This window comes from Spodoptera frugiperda, chromosome 18 (genome assembly GCF_023101765.2).
Source record: "Spodoptera frugiperda isolate SF20-4 chromosome 18, AGI-APGP_CSIRO_Sfru_2.0, whole genome shotgun sequence".
NCBI lineage: Eukaryota > Metazoa > Arthropoda > Insecta > Lepidoptera > Noctuidae > Spodoptera > Spodoptera frugiperda.
In genome coordinates, this window is record NC_064229.1 from 2938289 (window position 1) to 2965445 (window position 27157).

Sequence of the window (27157 nt, forward strand, 5' to 3'; positions counted from 1 at the left end):
TCATAGGTACAGAATGTGAAATCCGAATAGTGAACGTGCAAGCGTTTTCGATATTTCATGTAATGAATTGCCTGAAAGACACAGATGTATTCAACACGCAGACAATGGTCAACGGCAATACCGTTATACGGGGAGTCGCAGTGTGGCAAGAACAGGTCGAGCGCTCGGGAGTCGCAGCCCGTGCAGCGCGACTCCATGTCCCGGGAGTCGGGAGACAGGCAGTGGCCTGGGGACCGGGGCGCGGGAACTGGGTGACGGGGACGTCGCGGCCCGGCACTGCCTCACCTGCCGCCCGCCGCCGCCGAGACACAGGGACGGGCTCATTCACCACTCACCTCTGGTTTTACATTATCGAGTACTCCACCAACCAACTCGACAGTAGATGGAGTGGACTACGACGTACGACAGTTTAGTCAACAAAAAGTGCCTAAAAATATATTTTTATGTACTTTTTGACATAACAAACTTGCACAACATTATAATATGCCTAAATTCCGCAATAAGTTTTTAAGCAAACTAGATCATTGGAGCTCCAGAAGTAAACGCGACGATTGCCTCCCTGGCGGGCGGCGGCCGCGTGCGGCGCGTGCCAGCCACGGCGCGGCAGTGTGCCCGCTCCGCGCGCGTCGCCTGCCCGTGTCGTGCGATCGTGTCGCGTCGTGTCGCGCCGTGTCGCGTAGCCTCGCCGACATGTGCCCGCCGCACTCTGTGCCTCGCCTTATATCGTATGGAGTGCTCACTTAAACTGAATGAAAATGAATGGCGGAAGATCAGACGCGTCAACTTCCACTGATGATGTAAAGGTAACAATAACAATTTCTTCTCATTACAAAGTTACTTAAAATGGCCTTAAATACGACTACTGTATTAATTTTGAATATTTCAATTCGAGTGGTGCGACGTGTAGAAGGGGCTCCAGACGATACATAATGCAATATGTAAGAAAGAACGTACAAAACTTAAGTAACTTTAAAGAAGTAGCTCTTTTAAATGGCTCCGAAATCCTTGCAATGATTGATGATTATGTTGAATGCCAGCAGCCCATACGACTTGACCACGACATCGATACGTAAGTTAAATGAGAATTGTGAGTCCGCCCAAATCGCGAACCGAATAAACTCGACCCGGAGTAAGGGATTCCCCGTTAACTACTCTGTAGTTATAGTTCACAGACAGTTTTCCAGTGTATGTGACGACGGAGCACTTACTGAAGTCTAAGTAAAGTTCATTCATAGAACAATAGATAACTAGAGTCGGTCGAGATCGGAGTGTGGCTGTAAACAGCACTCACTCCACAAACAGGGAAAATTAAATTTCTTGAGGACATTTCCAATGTCATGTCTAGTCGTTTATGCAGAGCGTTGACTAGGTAATGGGTTAGTCTCCACGGAGCGACGTTTACAAAAGCCGTGCTGGTTTGGAGATATATGACACTGTAGCAAACGTGAAAGCTCACTCGCCTTGCTGCAAACAAAGAAGCAGTCTTTACTGGAATCGATGCCTTTAAGCTCTTTAAAATACGATTTTTAGTCACAGTTAATACATCCATTTCTCATGGGGAGTTCAAACGGGGGAATTATCAAAATCAAAATTTGCGGAATGGGTTAGAGAACGGATATAAACTAAAATAGTTAAAAGTTAGATCAAATGCAAGAAATAAGTACATACAGGAACAGTCTCGGGCACCATGTAGTTAAGTTTAAAATATAGAGGAATATAACATAAATACCTTTATTCATACAAAGCGCGGTGGCCTACACGTCAACCTAATTCAATCAGCTATTTTTTTCATTGACATTCCAATTTATATGAAAACAACAAAGTGTACATTTTGATACGACAGAAAGGAATATGTTTGTAGGTTGATCTGGGGATAATGTTGTGCAAACATTAAACACAACGTCAGTAGCAATATCAGTAGGTTAGGTCGTTACATGACAATGACAAGTAACGAAGCCGTCTGGGGAGGCGTATGTTCAGGATGGCGTGATGATGATGACGTAGGTAAGTAAAGTGAAGCGTGTGTTGTGTCGCCAGAGTCGCCCGCTGTGCCTGTTCTACTTCACGCACCCGTTCGGCGTGCTGTCGCCCGAGCCGCCCACGCTGTGCGCCGCGCCGCCGCACGTGGCGCGCGCCTTCCTCAACATGCAGCCCGTGGCGCCCGCCACGCTGTGGGGCCCGGCGCACCCCGCGCACCCCGCGCACCCCGCGCAGCCCTCCGAGGACGACTACAACACCGGCAGCTCCGCGTCGCGGCCCAGCTACGAGCTAGGCAACGCGACCGTGCACCGCACGCCGCTCAGCCTGGTCAGCGTGGCGCGCGCGCGCAACTGCACGCTCGACTTTGCTGACTCGCGCGACTCCATTTCTTCGTCTCTGTTCTCCGGCGACGTGTGGTACAACTCCAGCTCCGGCCGCAGCAACGACTACCCGCGCCGGTTGATCCCTTACAACAAGATCCTGCCGCCCCTACAGCTGCCCAGCCCCAAAGACTCCTCCAATCTGTCCAGTTCTGATGACTTTTGGCCAAAAAAATGTTTAAATCCAGAGAAATTCTCGTTGCCACCGATCGAAATGCCCTCAGTGAAAGTGAACGTACTACGAAATAAAAAGTGCAGTGTGATGTCAGAGGAGACGTCGAGCGTGGAGAGTGCAGTGGTGCGCAGGAGTCGGTCGCGGCGGCGTGTCGGCGTCAGCAAGGCGCGGGCGCGGCGCACCCGGCCCGCCGAGCTGCGGCGCCTGCTAGCCGCGCTCCTGCGCCGCGCGCTCGCGGGTAAGTACGAGTGCAGTCGCCCAGTGAGGGAGTGGCGCGCGACGGTTTGGTCCTCTAAAATACAAAAAGATGAAGAGCTGAGATGAGCACGGCATTAGTCAGAGTGTGACTACTAGCTCGAAATAGATCCCGTCTGCCGTCCGCTGAGTGCAAGTAGTGCAAGTGTAGTGGTGAATGCTGCACAATTAAATGTGCAGACATGACACACAGCAAAACATTTATGTATTTTACATGTTTATGTATTTTATGTTGTATTTTTTTCAAAAACGTTGCTCCTGCCTTTAATTGTCTCTTGTATCGTGAGTGAGTTTACAACCAACACAATTTCACGTACACACAAACACAAGTTGCTCCGTACGGGAATCGAACCCACAACACGTTGCAAGGCAAACAGTTGCCTAGCTGCATCAACAACCGTGCAGTTTTGCACCAGTTCAACAGGTTCGATACAAATACTATATTAACTAACTTCTGCCGGTGTTAGCCTGCGAGTTATTCCAGACCGTAATCTACCCCCATGTCACCATGTTCATCCCGATCGCTTCAGCCGCTTCGACGTGATTGAGTACAAAACATACACAAAAACTCAGAAACTCACAGTGGTTTAAAAAACCGTTTTCAAAAACCATAAATAATTGTTAGGTATTCATTTTACTCAGTACCTACCCACGACACCCACTATAGAAGTCGGTGCCAATTGCCGATTGGTGATGTTAATTACTGATACAGGATGCAAGTACCGAAACTAATTTCATAAATAGTTTTGTTTACGATTTGAGGTTGTTCTTAACTATCAGTGGGTGCCGTGGGAAGGTACTGAGTAACATTAATAAGTACTTACCTAACAATTATTTATGGTTTTTGAAAACGGTTTTTTAAACGTAGTTTTATTTTCTTTCTTACTTTTTATTTTATAAGTAAAGGAAAGTAATGAAACAAGTGAAGATGTAACACAAATAAATTAAATTGGGCCACACCCATAACCGTATATCTTAAACTTAAATGTTAATCACGCAAGTCGATCAACAAACCTCGGCGTAATCGATGAACATACATAAAAAAGATACCGGCCGAATTAACAACACCCTCCTTTTTGGGAAGTCGGTTAAAAAGATAGACAGTCCCGGGAATTTGCCATATATTTCCAGTTTAAAATATATCTTATGTCCGTTCTCGGGTCTTAAACAATTGTCGTAATTTATTAATTAATGTATCCAACAAGTATTTCAACGCATACGTTTCGTTCTGGGGATATACGGAAAATACTATCCGCTGTCCTATCCGTGCTCGCTGTACCGCTGTACTTCATTTCATTCGAATTAGTTCAGTAGTTTAAAAGATAGAGAACCTGAAGTTTTATCAACATAGTTTATTCCCGGGGGACTGTCCTCATTGATAATATCCTGCGTCCTTTCTTGGGTCTCAACCTTTATCTGTACCAAACATCCGAATTGGTTCCGTCGTCGTTTAAGCATGAGAAAAAAACAAAAAAGAAAGACAGTCCGATAACAATATATATGTATTAATATTAATGTACTTAACAGATATTCCTCCAAGTTATTTATTTACAAATAGTTTTTTAGTTTTTACTTATTTTGTTAGACTTTCAAAAGTACCGAAACTAATTAATAAATTATTTGACTTTGACGCAAGGGGCGAATAGGATGGACAAGAAGACAATCCCACCTTCAGATATAAGTAGTAGATATTCCCAGGGGGCCTGCAAGTTGCAGTGCCAGTAGTAGTTGCATACGTATTATCAGCGACGTATTGATGTGCAACACAAGAGGAGAGTATTGTGTGCGGGCAGCGAGCGGCACCGCGCCGCTAACAAAGGGACCGGTCCCGCCAGCCGCGGCCGCGCGGCTTGGGTTACGGAGCCCGCCACCCGCGCCACGCCGCGCCGCGCCGCGCCACGCCAGTACTCGCAGTTACCTAGCTACCGGCGTGTATTTAGGTCACCTATTTAAATAATGATGCGTCACTATGCGATCGGAAAAACTAAGCAGTAAGCACTACGGCATCGCGGTGCCCTAGTGACGAGCGCGGTCTGCCCAGTGTTCATTATTACATATTATTATAAAAATAAAAATATATAAGTATAAATATTTAGGTATACACGAATCTGGTAAAATGGAACATAATACAGTTAGGCAGGGACTACAAAAATATTACTTCAAAAGAGTGTATGTATGTTATGTATGTAATGTATCGGAAATACTCATTTAAATTCCAGAAATCTGATTAAAGCTATTAATAGTTTTGCAGTTCCCGTTTTATTATATTCATTTCAAGTAGTAAATTACAAAAGTTCGGATTTAAAAAATATTGATGTAAAAACTAGGAAAATCTCAAACATGAACAAAGCTCACCATCAAAAAGCGTATTTAGTTAGATTATATTATTTACCAATACAAACAGGCGGCAGAGTGCTGATAAATATAAAAATGTTATACAAAACACAAATAATTAAATACCAGAATTAGAACGTGAAACAGACTACATTATAAAAACAATAGCTAAGTATACATGATAAAACTAGAGATAAATATTCGATAGATAAGGAACCGAAAGAAAATAGAATAGAATTTTAAATAAATAATAATACAATATGTACAGATAGCGAAATAAAGTCTGCTAAAATAAAATACACAATAGGAAAATGGAAAGCTAAACCTCTACACGGACAGTTTTACAGATCAGTAATAGATAAAGAAAACATAGATACCAATTACTCGTTTAGATGGCTCAAAAAGCAGGCAATATCTCCCTCACAAGAAGCATCCATATTCTCATTACAAGATCAAGCCATTGTCACCAGGCAACACGAAAGAGACGTGCTTACTGCTTAAGAGAGCGCACAGTGTTTTAGAAACCCTTGGGGGAGGACATTTTTAGCTAATAGCGTATATCGATGTAGTTAGTCCTAATAACACAAATTGCAAAAGAAACCCCATGTCAATTATTTTTAGTTTTCGAGAAAAAAAATACTAAAGTTGCTAATTCGGAGTGTGGTTTAAATAGGTTTTTTTTTAATTTTTCTTTTATCTTTAAAATAAAGAGCAAAATTTGATATCCGGATTTTATCACATATATTTATGTGTTATTCAAGCTTTACAACAGGTATAAATTGTAACTAGGTACAAAGATATTTGCAAAAAATCCAATTTTAGTTTCTATTTTTTATTTTTTTATTGACATAGTTTCCGCACGAAATCTTCATGGTAAATGATAGTTAGCCTTTTGTACTATGTACTTAAATTAAATCAGCCACATAATCCGTGGTATTACAAAATTATGTACAATTGAAAAAAAATCTAAGCGCCTTTATTATTACAAATAGCAAAGTCAACAATCAGCACTTTGCTTTTTAAATGATACAATAATTTTATCTAGAGAAGTCGAAATTTTAGAAGATGATGCTTAAAATAAATTCTTAGTTAATCTACCATATAGCAAAAGTCATGTCATGATAGTTTGCAATAAAAAATCGTGTGGTGATTATTACTAGGATCTACGTAATTGAAAGAAATACACATTAAAACATGTATATATTAAACATATCTATATGGTAGATTAAATAAGAATTAATTTTAAGCATCATCTTCTAAAATTTCGACTTCTCTAGATAAAATTATTGTATCAGTTAAAAAGCAAAGTGCTGATTGTTGACTTTGCTATTTGTAATAATAAAGGCGCTTAGATTTTTTTTCAATTGTACATAATTTTGCAATACCACGGATTATGTGGCTGATTTAATTTAAGTACATAGTACAAAAGGCTAACTATCATTTACCATGAAGATTGCGTGCGGAAACTATGTCAATAAAAAAATAAAAAATAGAAACTAAAATTGGATTTTTTGCAAATATCTTTGTACCTAGTTACAATTCATACCTGTTGTAAAGCTTGAATAACACATAAATATATGTGATAAAATCCGGATATTAAATATTGCTCTTAAAGATAAAAGAAAAATTAAAAAAAAATGTTCTATTGAAACCACACTCCGAATTAGCCACTTTAGTAATTTTTTTCTCGAAAACTGAAAATAATTGACATGGTGTTCCTTTTGCAATTTGTGTTATAAGGACTAACGCCATCGATATACGCTATTAGCTAAGAATGTCTTCCCCCAAGGGATTCTAAAACACTGTGGAGCGGTGGACGGGAAGTGCCTCTATGGTGTCAAAGACGAGACCGCACAACACATTGTGGCGGCTGCGAGCAGCTGGCTGGCACCCATTACACCAGGAGACACAATAATGTGGTGCAGTACGTGTACCGGACCCTCCTCAAACATACAACTTGGACAACAACCAGCTTATGGTGGAAGCAACAGCTCACTCAATCTCAAGTCAAACAAAATGATACAGCCAAATTAATGTGGGAGATCCCAGTTCAGACAGATGTCACAGTTACGCACAATAGACCAGATATTATACATAAATAAAATAGATAACAAAACATATTTAATAGACATACAATACCATCAGATTACAATATAGGAGCCAAAGAAATAGAAAAACTAAGTAAATATCATTTATTACAAAAATAAATAACCCGGTTATGGAACACACAAATACAAGTCGTACCCATAGTCATAGGAGCGTCCGGAATGGTAGCTAAAAGTATCCACAAATATTGCACACAGTTAGACTCCAACATTAACATCCACATCATACAGAAACAGGCAGCTATCCATACAACCACCATCCTCAGTAAAGGAGAATGGCAGGGTTGTATGGGAGTTTCGTACAGCAAAAAATTTTCGTGTTCCCGAATATTTTTGGGTTTAATTGGTAGTAAACATGATTGGAAAGCCCTATAAAATTCTCAGATTTTTAGAAGCTGGGAGATAAGAGATATAACCAGTTTTATGTTTGAGGTTAGGTTTGTCTATGGTCAATGGAAATATTCTGTAAATATGGATATTTTACAAGATTTTCATATTATTTATAAGGTAGAAAATACATATAGTAGGTATGGGCTAGTAGAGAAGCTTGTTGTTAATAATATCAATCGCCAAGGTTAAGCAACCCTTGCCGACTTTTTTGTGTGGATGGGTGACCATCATAGCAAGTCTCCTTCGTGTTTCGGAAGGAGAAAGAGTAGGAAGATAAGAAATGACTTATGGAACATTTATCTTATAATAAAGTAAGCTACTATCATCATTGTCTAGAGTTTGTTTCGCGTTGGCGTTGTATTTCGTTGAGTGAGTGAGGTTCCCGGAGGCGCAATTACCCCTTCCCTAACAACCCTTAAATTCCGAACCCCCAAAAGGCCGGCAACGCACTTCTAACGCCTCTGGTGTACATGGGCGGCGGCGATTGCTTACCATCAGATGATCCGTCTGCTCGTTTACCAACTTATTGCATAAAAAAGGTACTTACCTAGTATAACTCCGAAACCCGACTAATTGTAGTACTTTAGTAAGTTTATTCAGTTTGAGAATATTTGTCTCATTACTATTGAGAGGTGGTCCCAACATTACCCTTTGTTCTTTATCACGTGTAAGCACTAAGCACATAAACATTGTTTAAGTGAAAAAGAATGTAGGAAGTTGATAAATTGACATGAGAATTTACCCATTCAGTAGGGTGCTTAAGGAGTGACCTATGTCCAGCAGCGGTCTACAATAGTTTGATAATGATTAAGTGCTGATGGAGTTTTGAGCGTAGGTAAATAAAACAACTTAGTTTTTGTAGGAATTTCATTTACTTTATTTTCTTATAATTACTTGATTGGTTCTTAATATTACTTCATCCAAGAAAGGGGCAGGTCGGGCATAACTCAAATACCAAAGAATGCTCATAACATGTGAGCAGCATCCCACTGTTCTTAAACCTACAATACAATTACAGCAATCACTTTTGATTGTGTCCCGGCTATTCATATTTGTTTCTGCAACTATGAAAACAAAATAAGTTCTAGGAGAAGAGTGGCAGGACTTTATTTTAGCTTGAAGCAACATAGACCATCTGGAACATAGAAGCTCAAATTGCATACTTGGCCCCAGCAAACTTCACAAACTTCATTCATGGAAGGTGTCTGTAAATAAATAACATTCATGTAATTCAAAATTAAGCATTTAGATATGATAGATATAAATTGCACAAAACATGACCAGGCTAGAGAATAAATCTTGACACACAAGGATTGGTTTTTACTGAAGACCTTTCCAAAAATACTAAATATATTTATTGTTCACTGGAGTAGAGAATGGAAAGACCAGGATCCTTTTGTTGTTAGTAGAGCCAACATCATTAGTGTCTTACATTTAGCAACATAAAATTGTAATTGCTCTTTGCATTGCGTTTTTAGAAGCTAATTACTATAAATATGTTATTTCATATTATTATATACCTGCTGGTGCTCCAACAAACAAGCAGTGTTGTTGGGAGTAAGACTTTGACCACATGCAGCACACATCATTTCAGAATTATCACTTTTCTGCTGATTAGGTTGAACGGATTGAATATCTTCATTTAGTGAAGTATCCTTAGTTCTCACTCTTAACCAACACCGCACACAAGCTTTATCTTCAGGATGAAGCTAAAATAAATAATATAAATAAAGAAAAGCTTTCATTTAAACATACATGCTATTAGTGGAAAATATTTACATTGTTTTATTTCTTAGTTTATTTCAAATAAATAAAATACAGATTTGATAAAAGTTATAATACATGTTCTTATTTATACCTGTCGTGGTTAGATCCAAGTAGCAATTGTGTACGCCATTCTTTGTTCTTCTTCAATCAAAATTCTGCATTGCCTGATTCTTAGTATGGGTTGTCCACATACAACACAAACAGACAAACACTGATGGCCTATGTGTCTTCTCGGCATATTATCAGAAGAACATGAATGACTAGCTAGCTGCCAGCATTCATGGTAAACATGGTCATCTGGTGTAATCTAGAAATAATTAAATGATTTTGAGTATGGCTCACCATTAATCAAAATAATAGGTACTAATAAATTATAACAGTGTTATGCAAACCAAGTAAGGCAAGTAAATAATACATGTTACCGATTACTTATGTGTTTATTTAGTGTGATATCACACGTAAAAGTTATTGAAGTTCGTAACTATGGCCCATTCGTGCACACAATGTTATGTGGAAACTACTTACATCTCTAAGACATGTCCACAGACGAATAGTGTTGACGATATCTTCACCGTCATTGGATAAAGCGTGTCTTCTTCTTCGGGACAAGCGAACATTGCAATTGATGCATTGCAAACTCGTCATTTTCAATAAAACACGTACACACAACACAATTAATAAAGCGTCCTTTCGCGAAAGTAGTATCAACAGATAGAGAACGGAGAAGCAGTTGCTCAACTCAACGTAAAAATGGCCAGATAATTGCTAAATTGTTTAGATGAATGTACAAATTACAATCCAAAACAAAACAACGGCGAAAAACAGACTTTGACAGATTAGGGATTTTACAAACCTGTCAATAAATAATTGCCATAACAAAAAAAAAATTGATGGCAAAAATAATTCCTATAAATATAAAGATTCTATGCATATATATGCATTAATTATATTTTCTGAGGTATAACCTGTAATTGGTTAATTATATTTACTGTTATTTCTATTTCAAAATATTTATTTATCATTTCGTGCTTTCTGATATTTTATTAATGGCAACTAACTAAACATGTCTTCTACGTTTTGTTTCATTATATTACGTTTCGTTACTAAAATCTTTTAATTGATATATTTGCTAAACCCCAGCTTCTAAAAATATTATTTTTACAGAAAAATGAATGGTTTAGTTGCCTCAATAAGTGGTACAAATTTTATCAGGGAACACCAAAAAAAGTATGCTGTACGAATTCTGCCATTCTCCTTTTAGGGAACACCATATACGTAGATAAGGAACGCGATCCTCCTCTTCCTTGAGGGTCAATTATCTCCCGTTTAGAATCCTACGAAAGTTTATAAACTTCCTAGTAAATTGATAAACTTACGAATCTTGTAATTTTTGGGTGACATATATATAAAATTCTTATCCTTTAAGCAAACAGTTATACCAAATTGATTTTAAGTTTGTATGGAAAATAAAAAAAAACTTCGTTTAAAAAACCCACTTCAAAAATCAAAAACTAAAAATCAAGCAAAAGGTAAAAACTAAGAAGCAAAACATAACTATTTATTGGTCTCACGCACAGACAGGACAGGTGGCCCACTGCCCACTGATTGGTTAGAAATCGGTGCCTCAAGTTAAACCAAGTTATTCATTAAAACTTTAACCCTCACTCGTCTGTGCCAGGGTTGCCAAGGCCAACCAATATAATACTATACATATTATATTTCGTACTATATTTATATATATCGTACTATATTTCGGGGCTCCGTACTAGATACTGTTGAAGAAATAATATATGGTACGCAAAAATAATATTTCGGTACGCCATTTGTATTTTTGCCTATTCGCCCAATTTTGATAGAATCTGAGTTCACCATTAGGAATGTAGTGTTGAAAGTCCCCCCTTAGATCTCCTCAGTCGTCGAAGTCGACGAATGAAATGTAATTAATAATAATATAAAATGTACTTAATTTGATCCAGATCACTTTGAGAAAAACCAAAACTTTCAAGGACTTTCAAATCCAATATGCAACGTGGGAACTATGGGATCTTGTGACACTTTATTCCTCATGGTGATTCCGAGGAAACCGATAACACGCGAAGTCATAACATAACCACTGTATTTAATATAAGTAGACGCAAGTCCAACTCCGCACAGTTGTGTAAATGTTACAACAAAAACTATAACCTAACTTGCAAGTATACATACATCGTCCATTCCCGGCACTTTCTTGCCAGAATATATCCCTACCGAGTATATAAAGCTGTTACGAAACTGCTGAAAATAAAAAGTGTATATGTACTTACGCCCTAAACTATGTAGGTATGTAGGTATACCTGTGCCCTTGTAACGTAGCACAATCATAGTTGTCCTTGGTTAGAGGGTAGTGCTACACCTGGTCGCTACTTGGGGAGTCACGTAGTACTTCCATCAGATCTGATCAATAGGTACTGGTGCATGTAATAGGACCTAGCTCGCAAGTCGCGGCTACACACAGGCACGAAGACGCAGTCACAGGTCAAACCAGTGCACCGGGCTGTAATAGTGAGTCACTTCATTGAGATGTCGGCGAGACGGCATGAGGGGGCGCGGGGCGCGGGGCGGGGGCGCAGGGCGCAGGGCGCCGGCCAGCACGCAGCACGCAGCAGTGCTACTCGGCCACCGCCGCGGGCCGCACGCCACACACCACTCCCGCCATACGCACGCCAGTTAGAGCCCAATGGGCTGAACTGTGACGAGCGTACACGCGCACTCTACCGACAACTAGAGACTGATTCGTGTTCAGGAAAATCCCTTCTGGGAGAGGAACACGACTCAGCTCGCTCAAAAGTCGACCGTGGTCGTAATAAGTGTGCCGAATCAGTGGACTTCAACCATAGGTCGGAGTGTGTCGCCTGCCCCAGCACTGGACCCTCGTGACACCGAGGCTCTCGACTGCGCTCAAGTTAGTAAGCTCCTCTCGATCACTCCTTGTAGCTCTTTCCGGCGATGACTATAGGATGCTGGTGATCAGCGATGTTGAAAGGGTTTCCTAGTACCGCGTTGGTCTCGGCCTGGCTGGCTGCCCGCGCCCCGCGCCCCGCCCCGCACTGCCGCACTCAGTGTTTACATGCCCGTCTCCTTGGCAGCGAGGCAGACGCTTCTGGCTGAATCATAGGTCAGTGCTCAGGTCATGGTGCTGGACTGCCCGCACTGCATACCCCGCTGCGTGCCCGTGTCTCACATGTATCTGACACATTTTATTCTGATATCTGTAGTCCATTCCTATCTGAACTGTGGAATGTTATGATGACACAGGTATGTTTCCTAAATTCCGAATAAATATGTGCTGCAGCCTGCACCTTATACCTACTTGGTAGCTAGATAAGCTTTCTTTAGGTGTAGGTAGGGACAATCTATGAACGTGTGAAACAAGTACCTACATTACGTACGCACACTATTGCCTTTATTGTGGTATTTGTATATTTGTAGGTCATACGAGTTTGGAACAAATTTTAAACTTGCGGTTTTTGTTATTTTCCGGTAATATACATGTAAAGCTGAAGACTTTTGTTTCTTTAAATGCGAGAGTATTTTTTTTTTTCTAAAAAAAAATATTTGTATGAAGTCTGTTAAATAATAGAGTCGACTAATATACCAGAACCTGCTCCTAACAATTTTTTGAAAACCGCAAATTAAACTCGCGAAATGGTCCCGTCTCGTCTGTGGCGCGGGCAGACATACTTACATAACTAATTACCAACACACATGCGGGTCAAGCTGAGAAGGTACTTCTGTCTATTGAAGTCGATTAAAAAGAAAATTTATTTTCATAAGGGTGTGAATTGACTGGGCACCACAGGGATATTTTGTCGTTTGAAATAGCTACGGGATTCGCACCGGGTAACTCATCAGTATTGTAAAATATATTAAGCTCTGCTTAGCTCCGAAAGCATGTTTAAGTACGTAAGGGGGGGGGGGGAGGAGTCGCTTCCTTTTTAGCCTGTATCGTCAAACGTGATGTGATTCATGCGATGTCTGATGTCCCCCCTTGTAATTCTGCGTCTGTTTCTCACTATGTTTGGAACTGTAGAATTACACTTTTTGACTCACTCAACGTCCAGTTATTAACCGTGAACCAATTACACATTCGAAGAATTTAATTAAGTTTTAGTTTTAGACGTGGCAAGTAGACGACATAAATACAACCTTATTTATTTATTTACTCTTCTTGTACGTCAGTTATAAAGGTGGACTTAATGTCTAGTGACATTCTCGAACAGTCAACCTTCGGCCGACGCAGAGACCAATGCGACCATTTCATGAAATTCTCGAGCAGTGAAGGAAGTCAGGTCGATGTGTGGGACATTGTAGAGGATTATTTGTACATCGGAGATACTTGCTGTGGCTTATATATTGAAAGTAGGAGGATAGATAAGTAGGAGAATTTGGAGGGGGGAAGGGTATTGAGAAAGGACAATAATGTGGAACCTTGGTGTACGCTCATGTTTATCTATTTAAGTGATATCTAAAGAAACATCTTTCGATTAACTTCCAAATCTGATTTGAACAAACGGAGCGCCGTGACTGGCAGTATGTCTACATTATCTGTATCTGTATATGCAGATGATACCCTCCTAGCATCAACCAGAGACGAGACCGAAACACTTCTTCGGCGCCGGCGCGTGGCTACAAGTCGCCGGCTGCAGACTTTGGACCTACAATCACTCGGTATAAGAGTAAGATGATGATTGTGGATTGAGCCGACAACAACCACCCAGGAGTCCAAAACATAGCGGCTGTGTAGATATACTTGGCTCCAATATCACTTAAGGGAACAGACAGTAAAGTTCCTTAAGAAAACGAGGTTTCTACTGACTCCTACATTCCGAAATGTATCCGTTCCGATGGGTGACCATCTCGAGCTTCTTGGCGTTACTTTAACGCCTACTCTCAACTTTGGCTAATACATTGAATCAAGGGCGCAACTGGCTGGTAGGAAGCTGAGGGTCCTATCGAGGGTGACACGAGGCCGGACGGAACAAATGTAATTATTTTAAGAACTTGCATTCATGCAAATAAAAATTAAAATATACCATCATTCAAGTTTAACTTTATTGGGACGCCATCACGCCAAGTTCGAAGGGTTGTGGGTCACTGGGACAACGCATATAGTTCGCTGATACGAGCCGATGTACGCTAATGTTATTTAACTTATTTATTAATCACAACTTTACTTAGTATCAATTAAACCTTTATAACAAGCAGTTGGTCACCTACTCATTCAACATAAACACATTCATTAAAGGACCTTATATCGTTGCTATTGCCGTAATGATATCATTTGAGAAGAAGTATCATATGGTCAACAATCAGTACTTGTAGGACTGACTAGTAAACTGACGATGCATGACGCGGACGCGACCACTAGCTCGCGGTTAGGTTGGCGGAGTGCGGAAGACGCGAGAGAGAGAAGACTACTTATGACTTCGCACTGTACCACAGAATAATATGACTGTACGCTCAACAAAATAGGGCCGTGCCGTGGTATAGGTACATATTTAACTCAAATTACCAGTTACTTTACTCACTCTTGCCTTTAAACCACAACAACTAGCTGTGGTAGGTCCGTCTTATTGAACATAAATCAGTCTTACAAAACTATGTAAATGTCACTTAATGATGAGAAGCAGAATCATTTCGTTCTCAGTCGTTTTAGTGTAAATCAAGAAGAAAATAGTCATCAGTCGGCAGCCGTGGCGAGCCGGTCGCATGCAGGGCACACATGTGACGTTTGTAGCAGTGGCGTCGACCTTGTCGGCGCAGTCAAGTTGGGGCGCGCGGCGGCGGCGGCGGGCGCAGCGCGAGGCCGCCCGGTGCGGCGCGCGAGGCCACCCTCGTCTCCGCGCCGCGCGCCGCACGCGACTGAAATAGCTCGCGAGTCGCGGCTCGTGACTCACTCGCCGCCGTCGTCACACGACGTCCCTCGCCCGCTGACCGCGACCTGCTCGACTCTCCACCGGCTGCCGAATTATATTGTTTGCCGGAAGCGGAAGGGCCCCGGGCACCCGGAACTAGAACAAGCAGGTTGCACAGTCGACACTTGCCACAGCGCTCGCAGCTTGCGTCGACCCTGGAAATGAATTTGTTTGCGTGCTCTCGCGGGTTGTTGCCCGTCTACAATCTTAACCATTTGTGGATACGTTTATAAATAAACATTATCAAAAACACATTACATCCAATTACACCCAAACACGAAAACAATTTGTAGGTGACACTAAGAAAAAAATTCAGTCACGGAATCGAATCTGCGACATTTTGTGAAGCAACCGGTCAACTGCTGCGCCGCGGCCGGTACTAGGACAACATTTTTATTCCTATAGAAGATGGTAGACACACTTGATCCTGCCAGATAGCTGAGAAACTGCCGGTTACTGTAGTCAAAGTACCGCGCCGCCCGCCACTACGCCGGGAGTCAGGTTCGCTGGCGCATGCACGTCCGCACCGGTCGATGTAACTACACGTTGCTAACTACGACGGACAAAGAAACGTTTCGTCTAGTAACACAACAACTGTAGCGGCGGCACTCGTACGGCAACATCAAGTGCACGGGCGCATGGCGGTGCGGCGGCACGCGGCGGTGGAGGCTCATTTATTATTCACTATTTGCCCACGGCTCTGTCCGCGTGGAATAATGTCTTCAAGCAAAATGTGGGTTTCTTGACTCATATAGCACGTTGTGACCTACATCGAATAATAATAATATAGCGGCGGGCGTGCGCCGAGGCTGCTGGGGGCAGCGGCGGGTAAATCTCGTCATTTCATCGAGGGAGTTACTATCGAGCGCGTACTTAGTTCAGACGTTGGCGGTATCTAAACAGTGCCGGATTAGCCATGTAGCAGGAGGCAGAAATTGCTGCGGGCCCCGCGCCCTATGGGAGCCCAAATCAACAAAAAACCGACTGAACTAAAAACAAAAAAAAAAACTCTATTACCAATTGTATTGCCTACCCACTGATTGTTCAGAACTTTATGAAATAACAGTAACAATAACAATGTCAGAATAAACTTAATAGGTACTTAAGTGCTTAGAATTTGAGGGATTCCCTCGATTTTCCTGTGATCTTACCATGATGCTCACCACGTTACCAATTTGAAAGTATACCATACCGAACAAAACAAAGAATCGTCTAGAAAAGCTTAAATAATCGATGTACAAACAGTACAGGGGCCTTACGGAGCTATGTAGGTTGTATAGGTCCTCAGTGCCGGCGGCGTAAGGGCCACTGATACCCTGGGCGAAAATATTGTGGCGCCCACTTGAGGGAAGCAATATCAAGTGTTAGTTTTTTGCGGATCCCATCGGCGGCGGCATCGGCGCCCCCCAGAATTTGTCGCCCTGGGCCATCGGCCCATCACGCCCCCCCCCTAACGCCGGCACTGTAGTTCCTTCCCTCTTGCACTGCTCAATGATCGACCATTCTGACACAATTAATTGTAATAGCAGACTTAGCCCCCAGGTCTACAAAGTATCGGGAAAATGACAAATTTCAACAGATTCAAGGGCCCCGTGTTCGCAATTGCTACGGACCCCGCGTCGGCTTTATCCGGCACTAAGTCTAAACTGTTAATTTATTCTTTAAGAGACCTCTCCGCTCAATGCCTAGACCGAGGACCATACCGACCACAGCTCGGTCTAAAGTACGTTTACCTTGTGTACAGTGACTGCCTCCTCAGCACCATGTCACCATGTCCCTATAATAACATATGGAGGCATGATGTCTAACGAGCCACTGTAGTGTTGTGCGAGACCGAGTGGCAGTGGCAGACTGGCAGAGTGCAGTCCGAGGTGCAGAGCGCGGCTTGTTGCAGGCGCGGGCGGCGGGCCGCGCGGGGTCACGCCGGCGCTGCGCGACGCGCTGCGCACTGTCCGCGAGGCGTGGGCCGAGCCGCGCTCGCTGCTCAGTCGCTGGTCAGTACTACTCTGCCTCCACAAGCCTCGCACTCTGCTATATCACACCGACTCCTCTACAGCAGAACTTAGCTAGAAACTCGGGTTCACGATATGCACGCACATGTACTTATTGCACTTGCATTACATTTTGTATGTATATATGGCTGAGTGCGCACAGCAACTGTGTCAAGTGGCCACATAGCGGCCGCTCGTGCGCGACTCGACTAATTATGGAATATATTCGCGCCAGTCAGTTAGCGGGCGCGCGCGCAGTCGGCCGCAGTGCGCAGGCGTGTAAATCATAAACTCCAGGGATGCGTTCGGAAAACGTTACTCAGTAACACGTATGCGGCACCACTACGAGGAGCGGAGCTAGTCGCGCTGCTGCAGGTGAGAGGTTGCCCAGGTCGCCGGGTGTCCTGAGGTGTCTGCCCGGCTCGCCTGCCACGTCTGGCGCACTCTTCAGTCCACGCAGCACAGTCCACTGGTCGCCGCCAATGTTGTGTATCCATCGTACCGCCATCGGAATGCACTTATTATTCACTAGAGCTGCGGTAGCAGTGGCCGCTTTCTTTCTGCACGACTTACCGACGATTGCAATAATCTGCAGCACTCTCATAATATGAAACCCCTGAAACGTAAATTGGGAGCTCTAATTAACCAAGCCAGCTAACATCGAAGGTTTCATCAACTATAGTCCCGAGTCGTACTACTGCATTCGCTGCAACAGACCACTGAGTGTACTAGTGTGTAGTGCAGACGACGACTGACTGCGACAACATTCCTTCACCAACGTAGCTCCACATTTCGGAGGTTTCATGAGATGAGGTGGTTGTGGTGACGACGTCTCCCTGTCAACGGACTCCCGGAGCAATCTGTCTCACTCTCTCTCTTTGTCCGATCCTTGAGTAAAAGGAAGTTAGTATTGCTTACAGTTTTCTCATTGCGTCTCATTCCGTGCGGATTGTGGCTTTAAGACGGCTTTATCTTCATCAACGATAAATATTTTTTTCTTTGTTTGTCATTTCTTGAAGACAAAATTATTTGAATTAGAATCTGATCGAACCACGGAGCTTGTTTTAATTTGTTAATAATCTAGTAATTTTGGAGTTTCGCGAAAATTCTTTGTTAACGTTTACTTTTTAGACAATGATACTAAATAATTATCACGTATAAATATTAGTTTCCATAATCTTTTGCTAGAGAATATTAAGTAAACTCGTGCTGCACTTAATTTGTTTTGTTTTCTTTTCTTCGAACTGTATAAAGCATTGGTAGTTCCAAGTGACTGACTTCTTGAATTATTTTTATTATAATACCTACTTACTGATTCGGAATAAATACCCCGTATCGCCTCAAACATTTTTTTCAAACCTTTTAAATCTGCCCTGGACTTCCATAAATAAAATTCAATGATATAAATTACAAGTGAATTATAAATACTGATGTTAGTTTCAGCCGGTCGGTGCGGCAGTGGGCCGCGCCCGCCCCCGCCGCCATGGAGCGCGCCGCCGCCGAGCTGCCGCCGCGGCCGGGCGCCTCGCCGGGCCTGCTGTGCCGCCGCTACTCCGTGCCCGAGACTATCATGCGGAAGTAAGTGCCAACACACCACTACTTCAGCTTCGAATTCTTACAAATTGTAGTGCAGCGACCGTACACAACTATACCACTTGTCATGAACATATTGAAGTGCACTAGAGTACAGTTTCTAAACATATTGGCAAGGTCTTCCCATCAACACATCATGCTGCAGAGCATCGACTCGGTAGAGATGTTCTCACTGCGACGCCTCCTGTCGCCTCCATCCACTGAGCTACACCAACAGAGAAACAATCTCCATTACCGCGCGTCCACAAACGTGGACTCACTTTTGACATAACACCTATACCTATACATATAATTATTTTCTGCCTCGTTGGCCGAGTGGTTGCAAGTGCGACTGCCGGGCAAGGTCTCGGGTTCGATTCCCGGGTCGGGCGAAGTATTACTGGGCTTTTTTCGGTTTTTCGAAAATTTCTCAGTGGTAGCACGGAGTCTGGAAATGTGCCCGGTATATGGCAATAGGCACACCACCGACGTGAAAGGCGTGACGATATGTATGTATGTATATAAATATTTTCCCACGAATGTGTTGAAAATCAGAATAATTTTCTTGACAACACCAGCATTATTCAATATTTTTATATTTTTTTTATTAATCCATATTTCACGTAATATTAATGAATAAAAATTTAACTATCGTTTAATTTAATATTCAATCGTGAACATAGAGTATCACCACAGTATCACTCTTAAATAACGGTTCGGCGCCATATTGTACTCTCAACTGACACGTGTTTGTATGCCGTCCGGGTGGTGCGCTTCGACAGGTCTATCTTATTGCCTCCACTGCCTCCACCATACAAACTGTGTGTATCCTCGGTATGTTCTCCGTCATCATAATCAGCTCGGTTCCGACCGTTGCTAGTAGCCTCTCCAGTGGCACGCCACTAAACTCAATCTTCAACGGCGCGCATATATCGTCACTCCACTTAATATTACCACATTTACGGTGATTTGGCTTTAATGGCTGAATTGACTGGACGGTTGACGCTATCGTTGAGCACGTTACTACTTTGCGATATGTTGTGGGTTCGATTCCCACATGGAACAATTCTTTGTTTGAATGATTTGTATGTATGTGAAATTGTATATTTGTAACATAATTCACGGCAGAGGAGGAAATCCTAGTATTGGGCCACCTTTAATTAACATAAGAAATATGCTTGTGACATATTGCAGATATCGTCTCGCGCAGCAGAGATCGGACTCAGAGGAAAGCGCACCTCAAACCAACCGCTCGGTCGCTTCGGCGTCCCCGGGGCCGGGCTGGGACGCGGCCGGCTCGCCCGGCGACACGCCGCACCGCTTCCTGCGCCGCGACCGCGAGCTCATGCGCAAGTCGGCGCTGCTCCGGCGGCTGTGGGGCCGCGGCTGCTGCTGCTGCGAGCCCGCGCCCGCCGCCGGGCTCGGCACGCGCTCGCTCGACGGCTCCCGCTCCGAGCTGCGCCAGCTGTCCAGCGGCCTGGCCTCCTCGCGCTACTCGCACGCCGTCGGCTGGACCACACCCAAACGGCAGCGACTCGACTCTTCGAGAGACTTCCGCGGCAGTGACGAGATGATTCGTGCCGCGATGAAAAATAGCTACGATCGCGCTGAGGATCCCCGCAAAGACTCCGGCACCCGCATCGACTTATCAGACTCGACGTGCAAGTGCCGCGAGCCTTCGTCTTACACCGAGACGGTGACGGACGTGCTCACCGACAGTGAGGGTTCCAAGTCGGAGATACGACACGAGAGGGATACATTCCCGCAGTACTCGGAGCGCCACTTGTCCGAAACGTCTACGACACAAATCAGATCAAGCACGATAGACGACCCACACGTGACCAGCGAACACTCGGCGGCCGGCAGCGACGAGCGCCTGCTGTCAGACTCCTCGGACACATATTCGGCGTCGTACCCCACTGCGCAGGAGTGCCTGAGGAGCAGACCCTCGCTCCACCTCACGAGCAGCGCGCACATCGCCGGCCACGTGAGTGAGCACTCGACGAGCTTGTTCCGCGATGACAACGATGCCGTACCCTACGACAGGCCCCTGACCGTTCACACGCCGTCCTACGAAGTACTAGAGATTGTCGTGTCAGAAACACTAAACGTGAGCTCTGCGCCGTCTGCTAGCACCCTTCCGCCGGACAAGTTCTCACAAAGTTTGAGGACTCCCGCGCAAAACCAGAAGACTGCCCAAAATATTAACATTGATGAATATGTGTCCAATATTCTAGTAGAGAGCCTGAATTCGTTGACTGATCAATTGGAATGCATGAATGCGTCTATGGGAAGCCATAGGAAGATAAGTATTGTTGAAAAGGAAATAAAAGTAAAACTACAAAATACAGGAGTTAATACGATAGTTCACTTGAGCCCCACCTCCAACAACCAAATTATATTTGGAAATGAAGAGCTGTGCATGAACGAGGGCAGCAAAGACAACTGCAACAACCCGCCCGGCCAGCACTCGCCGCAGGAGCAGAGAGACTCCGAGCTCGCCATCCGCGACGAGCACAGCGTCGAGTGCAACAATAACACGGACCCCTTCGACCTGCAGCATGACGCCGTCAACCAGGCCGTGCTGCAGCAGATACAGAAGCTGTTCCAAGACGAGTTCCACAGCCTGGACGTCGGAGTCGACTATCCTGAACAAACAATGCCAGAAATATCACATATCGAAATCTCAAGCGCAACGGATGTGTTCATTAACAATGACAACGAGCTAAGCACGCAGGCTAGGGACACGATGGAAGGCAGGTACGAGGTTATCAGCGGCGTAGGAACCGGCAGCTACTATCCCGACGTGGAGGACCGGCCTGTCGTGCCGCGCTTCTCTGCCCTCCCGCACACCGACTCCATGGAGGTGAACACCTCCTCCTCCGAGGACGCAGACCTTATGGGTTCCGACTGCACTAGTCTTGTGGATAGTCTAGACGATCCCAACTCTCCAAGGTCCGTGTTGCTACGTCGTGCTTTCTCCAACAGGCGCAACGAACTCGTTCGGTCCGCAATAGACGTTCTAGATCTGTTACCCGAAGATGCTCGCCAAGACGAACCTACTACTCCGAAGGACAAGGGTGAGTCATTTTTCATTAAAATCAAAGACAATGAGTGTGACTGTGATAAAGAAAACGTGAATGTGGCCGATCGGATGCCTGAAAAAATAAAACAGAGATTATACCGACGACATCGTAAACGAGAAATGCGAATGGAGTGTGCAAGGAGATCAAGGGGTAAAACGCGGCCGAGAGAACCCCAGGCGGAGCGCACGCGTGGGCGGCGCGACCTGGAGCGTGACTGTGTCGCCATCGTGAACGCGCTTATTGATGACGTCATCGCTAAAGTTGCACAAGATGAATACAAGTGCATGCGCATCAAGCACCGCCCCGCCAGGACGCTGGCCTCGCACTCCGATGATAACGTCGTCAAGCGAACTTGGAAGAAAGAGCTGCTGCCCATCGAAGATAGAGATCCATTTTTATCTGCGAAGAGTCACAATACTCGATGCGACTCGCAGCAGACGGGTAAACAGAGGAGCGAACGTCACCAAATACATGGCAAACTGTCACTCGTGACGAGACCCGCGGTCGCCTGCGACGATAGGGCCGCTAAGCGGATATACCAAAAGTCTGAAATACGTGATGGTAACAAATGTATCGAAATTTTAGAAATATTAGAATACGTGAATGGGTCACAAAGTTCTCCAGAAACTACTAACTCTGACGAAAATCATAATCAACATGTGAAAAATAAAAAATCTCGTATTCCTATTCCTATTTATGACAAAAATTTAAGATCCCCTACGAGTAGTAGTAGTAGTAGGCGCAGTTCGATGCCGCGAGCTGAGCTCAATGGCAACACCAACCGCTTAATCGCAGATATGTTGCTGGGCGCGTTAGTGGAGAGCGAGCCCAGCGAACTCAGCGAACCAACCGGCCCCCCACCGGCGCCCCGACGCGCCTCCGTGCCGCGCTTCAAGCAGACCTTCGACATCATCCCCGAAGAGCGCAGCAGTCTCAGCCTTGATTCCGGCAGCGAAGACCCTAACCACAACCGCCGCGCCTCCGACACCTCCGCACTTGATGAGCCAACGGCGCCGCCTGCGTCCGCACACCCATCACAAAAACTCATCAAACCTCAAGGGGATTCACCACGACGATGTAAAGACATGAAAAGTGCTGCCACTTCTCCGATGACGGATTGCGATACCAGTAAAAAGCCTCTCAGATCCAAAAACCAAACAACAATGACATCCCCTCTAAGCAAGTCAGCAGCGACTAGTCCTATGCGGACATCAGGAACAGAAGGCGCGGTGCGGGAGGAAGCTCCCCTGGCCAGCAAGCGCGGCCGCCACGCCTGGCTGGCGCAGCACGGCGCAGGTACCCCGCTCCCGCCGCTACTGCCGCACCGCACCGCCCGCTCCGTACCCGTCGAGTAGCCGCACGCACCCTCCACTCGCGCCTACACTAGTTTACATATTTCACTTGTATCATAGAATTCGCTTCGACACCTTAGTTTGGTGACACTACCGACGCGTCCCTGCGTCAGTTACTACTCTGACTAGTGTCAACGTCACAAGCACCACCCGTCGATAGCATAATTTATTAATTATTATTTATTACGCGTTATAAGAGCATTTATATGTATACAAAAGTTTGAATCGTACTATTAAAAAAAGCAAATTATTTACGTTGTTTTATTTACAATAAGGTCAAAAAGAAATGGCTGACAAAGCACGGCAACGCAGGTCCACAATGACACAAAACGAAAGACATCCGAATCCACAGCGACATGAACACAGCACCCGAGAAGAGCGCGGCGAACGGCGCCGGCAGCCCGCCAGCGGCACGTCTCCGTCTGCAGAGCCGCGCTCCGACTGCTCGCCGGTCGATGCGTACATCATCGGCGACAAGAGAAAGGCGAACGACGGAATGCACTCGCCGTTCGTCAAACTACCAGAGTTTAAGGGCGGCGGTGACAGCGGCGCCGCCAGCTCCAGCGACAGCAGCGAGTCGGGAGGCAGCCTGCTGTGCTCGCTCGCGCCCAAGTGGCTGTCGCAGGGCCGCGCCAGGCGGGCAGCGCGCCGCCGCGACGCGGAGCGGCCGGCGCCGGGCGCGCAGCCCGAGGCGGGCGCGGGCCCCGCCAGCCCCCAGCAGCCAGGTGAGCAGCGGGCGGGGCGCGCGCCGCCTGCGTGCGCAGCTACTGACGGTCGCGTGTGCAGGTGGCTGGTCGGTGACGGTGGCGGGCTCGTGCCGCGCCACGCTGCCCGCGGACGTGGAGATGCGCTTGCGGTTCCCGCACGAGTCGCAGGCCGCCGCCGACGGGCCCTGTCAGGTGCTGATTGCTTACAATACATACCACTTGTTCAGTTTCAATGTCACACTCATGTTCCGTGTGTGTCTGGGGGCACGGCAGTGTTCCCGCCAAGTCGAGCGTGAAGCAAACACTGCCGCATCGTCCTTTAAGGAAGCCATAGCCCTGGTAATATCTGGATAAGATCAGAATGCAGAAATTTTTGTCATCCAATAAGTTATAATCACATATTTCAACTCCAAAATTTCAAGTTTGTCATTTACCTAGTTCTGAAGTCAAGCGAGAGCACAGTTTCTGTCGAATGTTTTTGGTGGGATACTATTATTCACATAATACCCGAACAACAGTATTATTACGTGGAGCACACAAATAAATTGTTAAGTATGTGTTCCAAACGACCCCGCGACATGTTTCATATATTTATTTACATATATGTGGGGAAGCCATGTTTCAGCACAAATGGGCCGGCTTGACCGCATATCGCTTGCGCTACATTATGTTTCGTAGTGTGAGGGTGGTCCCTGGAAGCCTAGTCCTCTCAAATAGGCCACGTAGTAATGCAACTCCTCTGTTCAGAAGTAACACCGTAAAGCTGGTTCTGCGCATATCATTATGTGGAGAAATGTGGCGTGTGCAGGAATGCACGTGTCGGCACTGCGCGACGTGTGCGTGTCCCGCGCGGCCGCCGGCGGGGGCGGGGGCGGGGGCGCGGGCGGCTCGCGGGGCCCGCCGCTGCCGGCCGCCGCGCCGCCGCTGGCGCAGCTCGCGCGCTCCGACTCTAGCAAGCTCACCCTCACTATGAAGAAGGAAGCGCTCGGTAATGCGAAGTGGACGGGAGTAGGGTCTATCAGGACACTCACTGCTCACTCTACCAAACTCCACACTTGTTGTCTTATTTTACAGACTCTTCTATTCTTGCGTCCAAGAGTTCGAAGAAGTCTGGTGAGCCGCTACCTGACGTGGAGACGTATCGTGCGTCACGGAGTAAGCTAAAGAGCTCCGTCAAGGTATACCACTCGTAGTGCAGAGCAATACAGGGAATAACTCTGACAACATTAAATAAAAATAGTAATACAATAATATAATATAATAAATTGGTTCAGCCAAACGCGAGCTAATCGCACACAAACATAAATATATGCAATGCCTCCTTTTTTTAAGTCAGTTAAAAAGCAAAACACAATCCGTCACGCCAGGCTACATGGTAGGTGTGTGTGCGTGTGTGTGTCTGTGTGTATTACTATGATTTAATCCAAACTCCTAACATGGAACACAAGTAAGGACTGCGGCGTGTGCGTGACATTCATAGATAGGAACGGACGAATGGGCTCTCGACTGTAGTGGTGTAGCGATAGTCCGGCCTCACAGAAAGTGTGCGTGTCATCGTGTGGGTGGGGTTACCGAGGACTCAATCTTTGCTGTCTTCAATGTTAGCAATACTCAAATCTCTATCCTATCCCCAATCTCTAAGACTTAATCCCCAATTTCCAAACTCAATCACCAATCCCTAAATGGTTGCGATGCACTTGTAAACTCCCATAGTTTGCGTGTGTCCGGCTCCGGACGCGGTGATTATGTAAGTACATCAAATAATTCGTGTCAACTCGTTTGCTGCCCATTAAAACGTTTTTATTCTTGGAAGGGAAAGGGTGCATAGACAACACAATACTGAAATCCTGTTAAGGAAGCTATGTAGATACATTCTGCAACCACTGGGACCAATGCACGAAAGTTAACATAGGATTTATTGAATCATTTTATCATTATGTCTCGTGAGGTTTCGCGCAATCTGTTTTTAGCAAGCATTTACACCTAGAAGGCGGTTGTTTCAGACGCGTCGGGGGTACTCCCTGCACTGCTGGCTGCCCGACAGCGAGGACGCGCCCCTCAGGTACGTGTCCCAGTGTGTGTGTGTGTGCACGCGGGCGGTGCGCTGTGTGCGTGGTGTGCAGCAGTGTGTGCAGCAGTGTGTGTTGCAGGGCGAGTGACGGGCTGTCGGTGCTGGGCAGCGCCATCATCCCCGAGCTGAAGCCGCGCGTGCCCACCATGAGCGAGCGCGACCTCACGCGCGTCTACACGCCGCGCCACTACCTGCGCCTCTAGCGCACCCTCATTGTCCCAACACTTCATTGTCTTTTGTTAAGGCCGGGACTCTTGTAGTACCTACTTGAATAATCTTAATTGTCCAAAAAGGAACAAAATAATATTAGTGAAGTCATTATGGCCGGGGTAGCTGCCATCAGATTAGTTTTCACTTCAGCCGGCCTGCAGCGGGATGTCAATATATGTAATGGCCTGGATGGTCAGCAATAGTGCAGGTGTTGCGTCCCTTTTCACACTTCTTTATTTACTTTGGCAGCTTAATTTTATCGCAGTGAAGCGTTAAATTAAGTAAAGAAACACAAGGGTGATGAAGCGACGTTAATTTTTACTTGGATGAATCGTAGCCGAAACTGGGGGGGGGGGTATACCCCGACAAATTGTAACATTTTGGTATTCTGTAAATAATAAATAGTTTTATGATTTGAAATAGTTTTATTTTATTGTATTTCTCAATTACACGACTAAGTCGACACGCGACAGATATGACTAATATAAAATGAAGACTATAACGTTCTATAACTAAATTCGACCTGAAGTGATACCACGGCCTCACAGAAAACTGAAGTTGTGTTTCACCGAGTGAGTGAATTCAATCATTCTCATCAATATCCCCAAATCTCAAATTCCTACTCCACTGTTGTTTTCACCCGTAAATTTCATTTGGCAACACAAAACTTACTAATAAGGTAAAAGAAACCACCTCTACTTACTAAATAGTTTTAATATCAGTAACAAAAATACAAAGCCTAATATTATCAGTTTCTGACTACAAATAATTTACCAATACGGAGATACAATAATTCTAGGAGATGTGATGCGCCGGTCGCGATGCGGC

The 27157-nt window shown here is 44.9% G+C and overlaps 2 protein-coding genes and 1 long non-coding RNA gene across 9 annotated transcripts; 2 read left to right on the top strand and 1 right to left on the bottom strand.

Annotated features, from left to right (window-relative positions):
• The first annotated feature begins 522 nt into the window (after positions 1-522).
• Positions 523-3248, top strand: LOC118277992 (uncharacterized). The gene is made up of 2 exons (XM_050700156.1): positions 523-803; positions 2038-3248. The coding sequence occupies exons 1-2, from the start codon at positions 750-752 to the stop codon at positions 2857-2859; spliced, it is 876 nt and encodes a 291-aa protein (XP_050556113.1). The 5' UTR covers positions 523-749; the 3' UTR covers positions 2860-3248.
• A 5306-nt stretch (positions 3249-8554) lies between these two features.
• LOC126911676 (uncharacterized) lies at positions 8555-9585 on the bottom strand. Its single transcript, XR_007706187.1, has 3 exons — positions 9478-9585; positions 9140-9328; positions 8555-8824 (listed from the first exon to the last, which is right to left on the bottom strand). It is a non-coding gene; the product is annotated as an uncharacterized LOC126911676 (long non-coding RNA).
• Positions 9586-12024: 2439 nt separating this feature from the next.
• Positions 12025-26749, top strand: LOC118278261 (uncharacterized). 7 transcript variants are annotated; one of them, XM_050700153.1, is made up of 9 exons: positions 12025-12327; positions 17235-17334; positions 18769-18909; positions 20098-23285; positions 23617-24240; positions 24857-25036; positions 25123-25226; positions 26052-26110; positions 26199-26749. In XM_050700153.1, exons 3-9 carry the CDS (start codon positions 18815-18817, stop codon positions 26320-26322), a joined length of 4374 nt encoding a protein of 1457 aa, XP_050556110.1. In that variant the 5' UTR covers positions 12025-12327; positions 17235-17334; positions 18769-18814; the 3' UTR covers positions 26323-26749. The 7 variants fall into 7 exon arrangements, 5 of the variants coding, with proteins under 5 accessions (XP_050556110.1, XP_050556112.1, XP_050556109.1 ...); XM_050700155.1 differs by lacking the exon at positions 17235-17334 and having other exon boundaries at positions 26039-26110; XM_050700152.1 differs by lacking the exon at positions 17235-17334.
• Positions 26750-27157: the final 408 nt, after the last annotated feature.